At 47.5% G+C, this 13,845-nt stretch overlaps 1 protein-coding gene across 2 annotated transcripts in view; it reads right to left on the reverse strand.

Annotated features, from left to right (window-relative positions):
• The window catches only part of DNAH10 (dynein axonemal heavy chain 10), a 130,412-nt gene that overhangs the window by 97,184 nt on the left and 19,383 nt on the right, over positions 1 to 13,845 (reverse strand). Inside the window, exons 11-17 of one of the 2 annotated variants that reach the window (XM_035097917.2) lie at positions 11,857 to 12,051; positions 11,422 to 11,592; positions 9,929 to 10,105; positions 9,485 to 9,661; positions 9,136 to 9,305; positions 2,283 to 2,434; positions 661 to 825 (exon numbers count right to left, since the gene is read on the reverse strand). In XM_035097917.2, the coding sequence (XP_034953808.1) occupies positions 661 to 825; positions 2,283 to 2,434; positions 9,136 to 9,305; positions 9,485 to 9,661; positions 9,929 to 10,105; positions 11,422 to 11,592; positions 11,857 to 12,051 (1,207 nt within the window). Of the gene's footprint in view, positions 1 to 660; positions 826 to 2,282; positions 2,435 to 9,135; positions 9,306 to 9,484; positions 9,662 to 9,928; positions 10,106 to 11,123; positions 11,205 to 11,421; positions 11,593 to 11,856; positions 12,052 to 13,845 lie in introns of those variants that run through there. The other variant, XM_060269865.1, reaches the window with a different exon arrangement.

Here is a 13,845-nt window from a genome sequence, read left to right on the forward strand (position 1 = left end):
GACTCCAAAGTTTGCAGAAGTAGAAAAAACCCACACCTAAGGGCAACTCCCTCTGAAACAGTCCAATGAGGACTGAACATGTTCAGTGGCCACAGTATCAGTTGGTGAGGGGTAGGAGAAAGAAAGAAAGAAAGAAAGAAAGAAAGAAAGAAAGAAAGAAAGAAAGAAAGAAAGAAAGAAAAGGGTAGGGAGAGTAGAATGGAATGTCCTGAAGAAAAACACAACTAGTTGGAACACTGAACCACTCTATGCTTTTATAATTTTTATGTGCACTGCTTAGAGATTTCAGAAATTAAGTAATATATAAATAAATCTTAAATATTGTTTTTTAAAAGTATGGAACAATTTCCTTAATAGCCCCTAGAGAAGCAGGTAATACTGTTTGCTTCATGTTCATGTGAACATAGCCTTCAAGGACTGCTTCAAGCCATTTTCTTCACAAAGAAAAGGTGTGTACATGCTAGCATACAGAGTGCACTGCAGACTTTTGTTTTTACTTCAAATCCAGTATCAAGCAGCAGAAACAAATCACATTTCACACCATATTACGTAAATACTATTCCTACATGGAGACTGAATTGATCTACCTGGAATCTAGACTTTCTGCACCACACCAATGACTCTACAAGGCCTAGAATCAGCAAAAACAGACAGACTTACCAGGAAGATAATCTTCAAATTTGGCAGCTGGGCTTTTGAACAAATTGGTGGATTCTATTAACAAAAGCTTATTAGACATGTCTTCAGCATTCTTGTGAATTTGATGGACAAGTGACTCAAACTTCCCAATGGACTGGGTACATCGCACAATGTAGTCACCAATGCCTTTGAAACAAAGGGAGTCCAGATCATTATTGTATCTTTAGTCTACATCCAGTATGCAGGTATGTATGTATTATTTATTAGTTTATATACTGCTTATATGCCAACATGGCTAAGCTGTTTACAACTATAAAATCAATACATAATTAAAATACACAATACTATATCCATTAGGCATTAAAACATCCTTAATTAAAGTATGTGATACAAAAGTTAAAAGACAGGTTGAACAATAGAATCAGAATTTCAGTCCAGGGGAATGCTTGCCTAAGCAAGTGTGTATTCAGGAGCCATGTGTATGCATTGCATTCAAAATATGTCTATCATGGCTTTCCATTAGCAAGTCCTCTAGGATGTCAACAACAACAAAAGCAGAAAAATCCAAAATATTGTATCAGTGATAGCAATCCAATACATTTGACTGAAACTAACACCAGCAAGGACTGAAAAACACACACACAATATCACAAATGCTGGAATGAACAAAACCATTCTGAGACCTATGCTAAGACAGAGCTTTTCAAACTTTTCATGTTGGTGACACACTTTTTAGACATGCTTCATTTTGCAGTAATTGAGTTTTACTAGCAAACTGGAGGTTAAACTAACTCCTTTCCAGCCCCAGGAGCAGTACGGGGAGCATTCACACGACATACCTACACAATGCAGCTGACACACTAACATGTTGCAACACACAGTTTGGAAAGCTCTGCTCTAAGATACAGCAAAGTTGGCACCAGTATAAATAGTTCTTTGGAGGGACAGCTACAAATTACAAGAAAGGAGTTTCCGACTAAACATATGGAAAAACTTTCTGACAGTAATAGCTGTTCAGCAGTGGAGCAGACTCCCATGAGAGATGGTGGACTCTCCTTCCTTGGAGGTTTTTAAGCAGAGGTTGGATGGCCATCTGTCATGGATGTTTTAGCTGAGAGTCCTGCATTGCAGAGGGTTGGACTAGATGACCATTGGGACCCTTCCAACTCTACCATTCTATGATTCTATGGACTTCTACTCCCATCATCCCTGACCACTGGCCAAGATGGCTGGGACTGAGGGGAGCAGGGAGTCCAACAGCATCAGGAGGGCCACTATACCCATTCTTTTTTAAGAATAACTACAAATTGTTATTGTTTCTTTAATTACTATACAACAAGGTACATCTTATACCCATGAACCTTACTTGGATACCTATTTGGACATACAAATAGTTGTATGTTTAACTCAGGATTGATAGAATGTTTTTATTGTTAATGGCAGCTGGTGGTACTTCTTTTTTCCTCTGTTATATTTAAAAAGAAAAGAAAAAAGAATAATTACTATGTACCTCAGATAAAACCCTAGAGTCAGATTGTTCTCTTTATAGGATGGAATGACAAAAGGAAAAAGATGTTAAGTTCTAGCAAATTTTAACTGATAATTATTGCCTTAAAGTTGTTTTACAAGGGAAAATGTATTACCTAATGAGTTCCAGTTGAGCCTCTTGTAACCAGATCTGAAAACTCGCCAAAGATCTTGTATCTGTTCATCCAGAAGCTGGGTCTCTGCTTCATTCAGTGTTCCTATTAATGCATGATAGCGATCCAACATCTGTTTTATGCCATCAGTGTATCTAAAGGAAGAGTAGTACTTTACATTTCTCCCTGTTAAAATTCATCTTGTTTGCTTTGGGCCCAGTTCTCTAATCTGTTAAGGTCATTTTGAAGTGTGATCCTGTCCTCTGGGGTATTAGTCACCCCTCCCAATTTGGTGTCATCTGCAAACTTGCTCAGGATGCCCTCAAGCCCATCATCCAAGTCATTGATAAAGATGTTGAATAAGACTGGGCCCAAGACAGAACCCTGTGGCACCCCACTAGTCACTACTCTCCAGGATGAAGGGGAGCCTTTGGGTTTGGTCAGTCAGCCAATTACAAATCCATTGTCTAGCCCACATTTTACTAGCTTATTTACAAGAATATCATGGGGCACCTTGTCAAAGGCCTTGCTGAAATCAGGATGTGAGGGACAGGGGATATCGCAAAGTCCCTCCCCTCCTGAGTTCAAGCCCATCCCCGAGCGCAGGGGAAAGCAGGGAGAGTTCCAATTCCAGTGGGGAAGCAGGAAGTCGTGTCCGAGGCTCAGACAAGGTAGCGGAGCCAGGGTCCCAGGTGGGACAGGAAGGGGCAAGCAAGGGGGGGAGACCCATCCCCCCAACTCCGGAATTGCGCAGAAAGCGGAGAGGGAAGAGGATGGGTCTACCAAAGTTGTTATGCTGGAGAAAAACGCGCCAAACGCCATTCGGAGGTTCTGATTCAAGCTGAGAAGATGTGTCCTTGTAAATAGCATTGCCTTCAGCACTGTAAATACGCAGCACCAATAAAAGATAAAATGCAGAGCTGTGTAGAGTCGTTACTCTGAAGTAGCCCACTCCGGCCACTGTGACAGCAACCTCCGAATCATTTTTTGGGCTACTTTGGAGTTGCCGGGATAAGCGCGCCAGAAGCGGAGAAATGGCGGCAGATCGCAGAGAAAGCCCAGCAGGACCTGCAGCAACTGGCGTTGCAGGCACAGGGAGAATTAAAGGCAGCTAAAGAAGAGACGCAGAAGGTCCAGGAGGACAGGCAACACCTTGCGGAACAGGTGAGAGCGCTACAGGAGAAAGAGCAGCAGTTAAGGGCGGTAGCGGTGGACCTCCAGAACAAGCTGGATGCAGAGAAAAACAAGGGAGGAGGGGGAGCCCAACTCCAAGTGCTGCCAGGAAGGAGAGCAGGGACCCTAGTAAGCAAGTTCAATGGAGACCCGAGGGGAATATCATGGCTTTGAGACTGAGATCGTGTATGCTCTTGAGCTGCACCATGATGACTTCCCTGATGATGGGCACAGAGTAGCGTTTATAGTGGAACACCTTACAGGGGCAGCCAGGGAGTGGCTTAGACCGTTAATTGCGACAAAAAATCATTGCATGAAGGATGTCAAACTATTTTTAGGGGCTTTAAAAACAATGTATGCGTCTGATAGCCATATGGACCAGACCAAAGAGGAACTGCATAATTTACGACAAAGAAAAATGACAGTTCGCCAATACTGGGCGGAATTCACCATGCTGGTGCACAGACTGGGGTGGGAACTGAACTCACCTCTGATGCAAGCGGCGTTCTACCTGGGGTTGCATGAGGATGTGAAAGATGAGCTCTCGAGAGGTCCAAAGCCCAGTAATATGGATCAGCTGAGCAAAGCGGCTCTGGCGGTGGGGGTGAGACAGGAATCCCGATGGAACGACAAGCAGTCAATGCGCGCAAAGCGAGCTTGGTTCCCACGGTCGCAGGAGAAGCCACTCCCCCAACAGCCATCTCAGGCCATGCCAGGGGCCAGCCAAGACCAGGAACCCATGCAAATTGATAGCGCGCGGGGGGGGGCTTTTCAAACCCCAGCGGCGCCAAGACGCAAGGAGGGAAGAGGCGGGAATTGCTTTCTCTGCAACTCCCCTCAGCATCTCGTCAGAGACTGCCCACATCGCAGGGAATGGCAAGGAAAGGCGGGAACGGTTGTGCCCTCCCCCACTGACGCAGCACCACAGCAGGGAAACGAGAAAGCCTGGCTGCAGGAGACAAGGGGCAGCAGCCAGGCGCAATCGGCAAACAACAGCCCCAGCCCACCCACTCGCACAGCGAGGAGCAGCGTCAGCCCACCCCCCCCACCCCCAGAGTAGGGGTGGTTCTAGAAGTGACGCTAACGCTCCCAAATGGCTATCCCCTGACGGTCCTCGCGTTAATCGACTCAGGTGCCTCTGCCAACTTCTTTTCGAGAAACTTTGCAGAAGAGCACCAGATCCAACTTCTGCAGCTGGATTTTCCCCTGCACGTCTCCACCATTGACGGCAGGGAGTTGCTGGGAGGGGCCATCACCCACCAGACCCCCCCCCCCATGAGAATGACGGTGGGACGACACTCAGAGACACTGGCATTCAACGTCACCACCATCTCAGACCCCCCCATCGTCTTGGGCATGAGCTGGCTGGCGCGCCATGACCCCTCCATCAGTTGGCACCAGAGATGCATCACGTTTGGATCGGACTTTTGTCTGGAACATTGCATGCAGCACCAACCAGGGGAGGGGCCTCCAATAGCCACGGTGGCCACCATGCACGTCAAGGGGGGTGAGGCGATACCCAAGCCGTACTGGGACCTGCAGGAGGTCTTCAGTGAAGCGGAATCCGACCACCTACCCCCGCACAGGTCGTTTGACTGCCAGATCAACCTGGTGCCGGGGGCCACGCTACCCCCAGCCAAGCTGTACTCCATGTCAGATCAGGAGCTGGAGGATCTGCGTGCGTTTATAGACAAGAACCTCAAGAGGGGGTTCATCAGAGAAAGCAAGGCAGCAGGGGGCAGCCCGGTCTTCTGGGTGGACAAGAAAGACACGCAACAGCGCCGTCTGGTGGTGGATTTTAGGCGCCTGAACAACATGACAGAACCGGTGGCTTTCCCAATGCCCAGAGTGGACGATCTGCTGACAGCGGCACGCAGGGGCAAGATCTTCACCAAGCTAGACCTGAGGGGGGCGTACAACTTGATCAGGATCCGGGAAGGCGATGAGTGGAAAACCACGATGTTCACGCCTCTGGGCTCTTTTGAATATCTGGTGATGCCCTTCGGGTTGCAAGGGGGCTCAGCATGCTTCCAGGCCTTCATGCACCACGTCCTGGGGTCCCTACTCTTCAGGAAATGCTTGGTCTTTCTGGATGACATCCTTATTTACTCCAACGACCCAGTGCAGCACGTGAAGGACGTCAGGGAGGTGTTACAGCGCCTGAAGGAGAACCACCTGTATGTGAAGCTGGAGAAGTGCAAGTTTCACACCAAGGAGGTGGACTTCCTGGGCTACAAGCTGTCAGACAAGGGGCTGGCAATGGACAAGGACAAGGTGCAGACCATCCTGGACTGGCACAGCCCCAGGACGCGCAAAGATGCCCAACGCCTACTAGGCTTTGCCAACTTCTACAGGAAGTTCATCAAGAACTTCTCTCGAGTTACGGCTCCCATCACTGACTGCCTGAGAGGCAAGCAGAAGTTCAGGTGGACACCAGAGGCGCAAGCAGCGTTCGAAAGCCTCAAGAGGGTGTTCGCCTCAGACCAGAACCTGTTCCACGTGGTTCAGGACGCGCCCCTACGCATTGAAACAGATGCTTCTGATAAGGCTGTGGGCGCCATTTTGTTGCAACTGGACGCCAACAGAGAGTGGAGACCCTGTGCCTTCTTCTCCAGGAAGTTGACCCAGCCCGAGCGAAACTACACAGTTTTTGATCGGGAACTTCTTGCGATCCACGCGGCGTTCCAGCACTGGAGACACTTCCTGGTGGGCGCCAAGCACCCCATCCAGGTGTGCACAGACCACAAGAACCTGGAGTTCTGGAGAACTGCCAGGGTGCTCAACCAGCGGCAGATACGGTGGGCGGAGTTCTTCTCGAACTTCAACTTCTCCATACACTACATCCCAGGAGAGCAGAATGTCAGGGCGGATGCCCTCTCCCGCAAGCCAGAGTACATGGAGGAGGAGGCGCCACCAGCCCCAAGGCACATTTTCCCCCCGTCGGCATGGTCCTGCGGAGCAGCAGTGGTGAGCGAGGCAGAACTCACAGCACTGACGGCAGCGGATGAATTTGCCAACCGCATCTTCAGAGAACTGAGAGGGGGGAGGGAGCAGGCAAAAGACTTTGCAGAACGCAGAGGGCTGCTTTTCTACAAGGGTGCGCTGTACCTACCCACCACCCAGCTTCGACGTACGGTCCTCAAGCAGATGCACGACAACCCTACAGCGGGGCATTTTGGAAGGGACAAGACCACTCACCTAGTCATGAGACACTTCTGGTGGCCAGGGGTGAGGGAAGATGTTCGAGACTATGTAAGGGGCTGTACCACCTGCCAGCGGGCGAAGGTGGTCAGAGCAGCGCCACCAGGGTTGCTGGAGCCCTTAGCCACACCGCACAGGCCGTGGGAAGTGGTGTCCATGGACTTCATCACAGACCTGCCGTCGTCCAGGGGCAAGACCGCAGTGTTGGTGGTGGTGGACCTCATGTCCAAAATGTGCCATTTTATACCGTGTGCCAGGGCGGTCTCTGCAGAAGAGACAGCCAAACTGTTTGTTGACCACGTATTCAGACTGCATGGATTACCTTTAAGAGTTATTTCGGATCGAGGCCGCCAATTTGTTTCCAGGTTCTGGAGGCGGCTCATGAACCTCCTGCAGGTGGAGGTCAGCTTGTCGACGGCTCGGCACCCGCAGACCAATGGACAGGCGGAGAGGGTCAACGCCATTCTGCAGCAGTACCTGAGATGCTACGTCAGCCAGAGACAAACGGACTGGGTGGATCGCCTGCCACTGGCAGAATTTGCCTACAACAATGCAGTGCACGTCTCCACAGGGGTGTCGCCCTTTAAGGCCAACTACGGGCGCGACCTCAGATCTTTCCCGGAGAGGGAGGGGGAGGAGGAGGAGGAGGGCCCACAGGCAGAGGATTGGGCAGAGGAACTGGAGACGGTGCACCAGCAGCTCAGAGAACACTTGGAGAGAGCCAAGGAAGCGTACAAGAAGAGGGCAGATCGCCACAGGCGACAAGGGGAGGTCATCAGGGTGGGGGACAAGGTTTGGTTGTCCTCGGAGGGCCTTCCCACCAGAGGGAGGTGCAAAAAGCTGGCACCCAGACGGCTGGGCCCCTTCACGGTCACGCAACAGGTCAACCCGGTTGCCTTCAGGCTGGCACTGCCAGAGGACATGAGGGTGCATCCAGTATTTCATAGATCGCTGCTGTCGCCGTACAGGGAAAGCAGCAGGCTCCGAGACAGCGAACAGACCCCCGAGGGAGGGGGGAAGAGGGGAAGCAGGGAGCAACTCAATGAGGCCACGGCCATCCTTGATTCAAGGAGAGGGGTGGGGGGCCTGGAGTACCTCATGGCATGGGAGGATGCCCCGCCTTCCCAGAATGAATGGGTCCCGGCCACTCAGATACAGGAGGACTTCTTGGTGGAAGAATTTCACGCCCTCTTCCCACACAGACCCAAGCCCTGGCACATGGAAAGGGAGGGGGAGGGGGAGGGGGAGGAAGTAGTGGAGAGCAGTTCACCATGGGGATGGGAAGCGGAGTTTGAGGACCAGGAGGAAGAAGTATGGGTGTCTCCGAGGTCCACCCTGTCAGAGGAAGAGGCAGACTGGCAGCGTATTTTTACCCCCACCAGCTCTGACGCCACGGACTTTTTGGGATTTCAGTCCTCCCAGGCGGAAGGAGGGAGCTCGCAGGACTGGGGGGAGGTGTTCACACCTACGGGCTCGGAAAGTACAGAGTTTTTAGGCTTTCAGTCGTCACCGACACCCGGGGAGCCCCCTGGGAGGGGAGAAGGGGAGCTTGGGAGGGGGATGGATGTGAGGGACAGGGGATATCGCGAAGTCCCTCCCCTCCTGAGTTCAAGCCCATCCCCGAGCGCAGGGGAAAGCAGGGAGAGTTCCGATTCCAGTGGGGAAGCAGGAAGTCGTGTCCGAGGCTCAGACAAGGTAGCGGAGCCAGGGTCCCAGGTGGGACAGGAAGGGGCAAGCAAGGGGGGGAGACCCATCCCCCCAACTCCGGAATTGCGCAGAAAGCGGAGAGGGAAGAGGATGGGTCTACCAAAGTTGTTATGCTGGAGAAAAACGCGCCAAACGCCATTCGGAGGTTCTGATTCAAGCTGAGAAAATGTGTCCTTGTAAATAGCATTGCCTTCAGCACTGTAAATACGCAGCACCAATAAAAGATAAAATGCAGAGCTGTGTAGAGTCGTTACTCTGAAGTAGCCCACTCCGGCCACTGTGACACAAGATATGCTACATGAAATCAATATATGCTACATCCACAGCGTTCCCTTCATTAGATGTCCATGTGGGCTTCTTTATAAATAAGAACAATAACAAATAATGCATACACATGTCCCTCTCAGAATCAGCTGCCCAAGGCAGACGCCCACTTTGCCTAGTAGTAGGGCCAGTCCTGTCCTTTGAACAACAGTTGGAAGCATCAAAGAGGTGAATCTCTGCCTTTCCTGCCAAGACCAACCTGCTACTGAGTAGAGCAAGCAGCAAGCCAAAAACACAAAGATGGAGGAAATCTCTCTAACCCTGTGAACACTGAGCAGGCAGGGCCAGAACTGAAAGGGCTTTCCACCAATTGAAGCAACAAAGTGTACCAATTTGCTTGACCCTACCATAGGAAACAGGAGGAATGAATGTTCTCCACCAGTGAAGGAGAACCAACAGCTTCACACTTGCCATATACTCTGACAAGAGCAGATTTACATGATATCCTTACCTAAGCAATTTGTCCTCCTGAAGGGCCACATTCCTGGCTATTTCAGGCACTGGAAATCCAAGCTGTTCCATATATTTTGTTTCATTGATTATCTCTCGAAGCTTGGGAGAAAAGTTAACTGTGTAACGAGTAGTTTTCTCTCCAGTGTCCATCTCTTCAGTACGTGGACTCTACAGCCCAGAAGATCAACCACCATGGAAAGGAGGACAATGTGTCAAAACATAAACCAAAAGGGGAAAGAAATGTTGCCAAATAGAAACAGAAATTTATTAAACTTAAAATTATTATGCAAGATTATATCTTCCCAAGGATATGCAAAGGGCTGGAACAAGAAAAAATTTATAGCCACCTGCTCACGGGTCTCTGGATTAGCCTGAATAATAGCTCCAGAAGGATGAACTTTAGCAAGGAGAGTTTTTTTCAATAGAATTGGGAGCTTATCTTCTGTGTTCTCTCTCCACTGGTCATATTTCAGATCTTCATATTCTTTCATTCTCTTTGCCACTTCAAGATATTTTTGTTTCACCTAAAATACCGCAGGTCAGACAAGAGAGCTTTTACTTTCTGCAGCTCATCTTTTCATTTTTATTCATTTAACATTCTTCTATTTTGCTCTACATCCCAAAGCAAATCCCAGAGCAACTTACAGAACAATATTGAAAAATGAAAACAAAAATGTTATTCAGCAACTTCCCATTCCAAAACAATGTACTTTGAACTTCCCAGTCCAATGAAATGCTATGTTTCTGATATATACTGATGTGTATTCACTAGTAACAAAACTCCAGCCCACCTCCTTTCCACGCTCACTAGCCAGCAGCTCCTCTACTTCTTGGAATCGAACAATGGTGTGCTTTATACGGTAGAAAAGAGTTCGCGCCCAGTAAATGGCTCCTGCCACTGGAGGGTGATTTTTGCATAAAGGTGGGTTGGAAAGGTTACTGACGAATATGTTGTTAACTATCTCAAGCTGTAAATTAAAAAAAAAAGGTATTTATCATCTTACTAGGCAAAATTCTTTGTTTCATCATTAGCAACATATAAAGATGCTACATATCAGATCTCAGTAGGGTCGGGCTTAAGGCAGCCAAGATCCAGGAAGTGAGGGAGTCACCTCATAATCCAAATGGGGTCAGAAGTAGCTGCATGTCCAAAACAAAGTTCAGGATGGCCAAAGTCAGGTGAGTAGACAAAGCTAGGCAGGGAGCAAGATCCAAGCTAGCAGTTAGTGAAAGGGAACCAGAACCTAGTGTCCTCAAACCAGAGGCTAGTTGTTCAGACTGAAGTGCAAGCACTGAGGCTTTAGGCAGCTTGGTGGACAGGGACAGGGACTAGCTAGAACTGCAGTTTGGAGGGCACTCACAGAGCCTAGAGCTCACGCCGCCCAGTTTTCAGTGGTAGCTGAGCACCGGTGGGGCAGGAGTTAAGGTGGCAGAGTCTAACTACTGGATATGTTTGTTTCAGACACCCTCTCAGTACCTTACAATATATAACCTAGGCCCAATGGATTTCACAATTCTGTTAATAGAACTGAGCATTTCCCATACACTATCTGTATAATAAAAGCCCACATTTTTGGAGGCTTTTTAAGCTCTGAGAAAGATCTGAGGGGAATCACCATCTTCAGAAGTTTTTGTGCCATGCTGTTGCTGCAGAGGAACTGCCTTGTCCCAAAATGCAACCCCTCAATTACTCTTAGTAATTCCCACCCCGATCCCCACCCCGACAGAGTCCCAGAGCATTCTGATAGGTGTGTGTAGTTGCTTGAGTGTCTCAGTGCCTATTTGAATTGTGCCTATATCATCTATATCAACAAGAGATACCACTCACTTATAGGCACTTATTACTAGTTTTTAAGAAGTGCTTTAAAGTGATTTTCAAACAAACAAACAAACAAACAAACAAACGGTGACTACTTCCCTGTGAGCAAAGAAATCCAGGAAAGTCACCCCTGTTGTTAATTATTATGATATCAAGACCAGTCTCACCACTGGGGGAGTCCTTAAGATTGATGCAGCTATGGGAAAGGGGGCCTCAACATCCGTGGCTGGTGATGCGAGGCAGTTTGGTTAGGGCTCTGTTGCTTTCCCAGCTTCCCAACACAGCAGGTAGCTGCTGCTTACCCAGGGGGAGAGGTGCTACTGCTTAACATCCTAGACAGGATAGGGAATAAGAAGAGAGTCACCAGTCTCAGCAGCTCCTGCATAAAACTTTGAGGTGAGGTGCTATTTCACAAAGGGCATCAAAAGATCTAAGGAGTCATGGCTGGAAAGGAGCAGCAAATACCTCTTTACAATACTGTGCCAAAATGTCATTGAATTTCATCATCATCTGCTTATTAATGGCCTCACGAGAGCGGATGTGTTTGAAGTTTAAGAGCATGTCAAAAGCAGCTTCTGCTGAACGAAGAGTCTTAAAAGAATCATCAATGAAGCTCTTTGCTTCTTTTTCTATATCCTAAAAATTAAGAAAGATGAAGTTAACAAGGGGGGCATTCTCATTTATCAATGGCAGGCATGGCAGGCAGTCCTAATTCAATAAAATTACCATTCAGGATTCCACAACGCCATACTAAATGCAAACTGCTTTTTCACAGATCACTTCATAGAAGGACTGAAGGGGCTTGTAGGTCAAATTCTTATTGTTCAGGGGTTCTAGCAGGGAGACAAGAGGTTCTACTGAGAAGCGAGAAAAATACAAATCAAAGCTTCTGCTGCTTACCAAAACTTCCATTTTAAATTCCTCCATAACTATCTTCCATTGAGTTGCACATCTGATGTTGAAAGGCTCAAAGGTCAGAACCTCCATAGGACTGACAAGACCATCAACTCGTCGCAAGACTTCATCAATGCGCTTTGGATCCCCAGTGACAGCTTTGAGTTCAGGACCAAAGATGTTGTAAAACTCTTCCATAACCTATCAGGGTACAAGAAGAGCTGATGTGTAGGCAGATATCATTTCTTTATTTTTTTCCAAACTTTACTGAAATTCAAATCAAAAACATACAAATGAAATACATACAAATAATATAAACAAAACAAACAAAACATACAAAATATACAAATAAAAACATACTAATAAATACCTAAATCATAACCTAAATCAAACAAATCATGTATATCAAATAAAATAGTTTCTTTTGACTTCATATAAACTTAAAATATACTCTTCATATAAACAGACTTCCACTTGTCATCATCCCGGGCTAATAAACTCTCATACTTCCATACTGCTTCCCTTCACTCTCCTTTTTTAAAAAAATCATTACAGATTTTTTTTGAATCACTACGGAATATTAGAAATAAAAACCCAAGTCTTCATAGAGGGGCATTGCTTTTTCACATAATCCCCAAACTTTTCCCAATTCTGATTAAATTTCTGATTACTGCATCCTCTAACTGAATTTGTTAATTTAGCCAATTCTATATAACTAATTTTTCCAGGCAGATATCATTTCTAGTGGCTTTCAATTTGTGCTTTATTTTTCCCAGGAAGGAAGGGTGGGAACTGAGCTAGTCTGAGAAGCCAGACAAGAAACCCAGAGAGTTTCTGGTTAAGGATGGGCCATCTAGCAGCTGACAAAAACTGTCTGAGTGCTGTGAAATTGTCACTTGAAGTAACTAAGAAGTTGTTTCAGCAGCAAGACAAATGATCCTGAAGCACAGGCACAGGTCTAGCTAGGTCTGAACACAATGCAGAAAGTGGTGACTGAATGAATTGTATCACTTCAGCCAACAGGTAAGGGATTGCACTCTCCCATGCAAAGAAAAAAACTTACTGCAAACAGAAACTAGCCTATCCTTTTTGCCTGCTGGGCTCCTTTTCTGCTTCTATGGAGGGTTTGTGTGTGTGTGTGTGTGTGTGTGTGTGTGTGTGTGTGTGTGTACATGATTTTTTAAAAATCGCATCCTTACAAACAGTATGAAATGTTTTTATTGTTTGTTTTTTTATAAAAAACTATGTAATGAGGAAAAGGAAAAGAAGGGGATGGGAAACAAGGGAAATGAAGGTGGGAGAGGAATGCACAAGTATATTTATGACAACAAAAAGGAAGTACAGATTAGAAGCTAACAAATGCACTTCATTTAACAAAATTTATATACCTTTTGATTGTAATAAAACCTGTAAAGTGATTCACTCTTTTAAAAAAACAGAAGATAATTAAAATAAACAGTAAGCTAAAAAGAGATTAAAACATATGTCAACACTCCAGTGGCAGAGGAAGCCACTGCGTCACCTGGGGCAGCAAATTGCCATGCACCGGGGGGGGGGCATTGCTCGTAGCACGTGTGCGTCACTACGTAACGAAGCTGCGCATGCGCACTACGTAGAGGGGGATTGTGCTCCCCCCCATGACTTCAAAACGGAGCCTCCAGCTGTGCATGCGTGCTACGTAGAGAGGGATCGCGATCCCCCCGCGACTTCAAAACGGAGCCTCCAGACACCCGGTAGAAAGCCTCGCTCAGCGCGGCGTGGCACACCAAGCGGGCTTTTTACTGGGAGGCTAGAGGGGCTCGGCTTGGGAGTCACGGGGTGTGGCACCGACTGTCACACACACACCCCAGAGTGGAACCCGGGGCAGACCGCCCCATCACCCCCCTTGCTATGTCCCTGCAACACTTTACATTGCTAGGTTGGCTTGCCAGCACATAAAGATGTATTAAGGAGGCACCAAAAGGAGTACGGCAAAAGAGCCTGCTGCATGTCAAC

Source organism: Zootoca vivipara, chromosome 17 (genome assembly GCF_963506605.1).
Source record: "Zootoca vivipara chromosome 17, rZooViv1.1, whole genome shotgun sequence".
Lineage (NCBI taxonomy): Eukaryota > Metazoa > Chordata > Lepidosauria > Squamata > Lacertidae > Zootoca > Zootoca vivipara.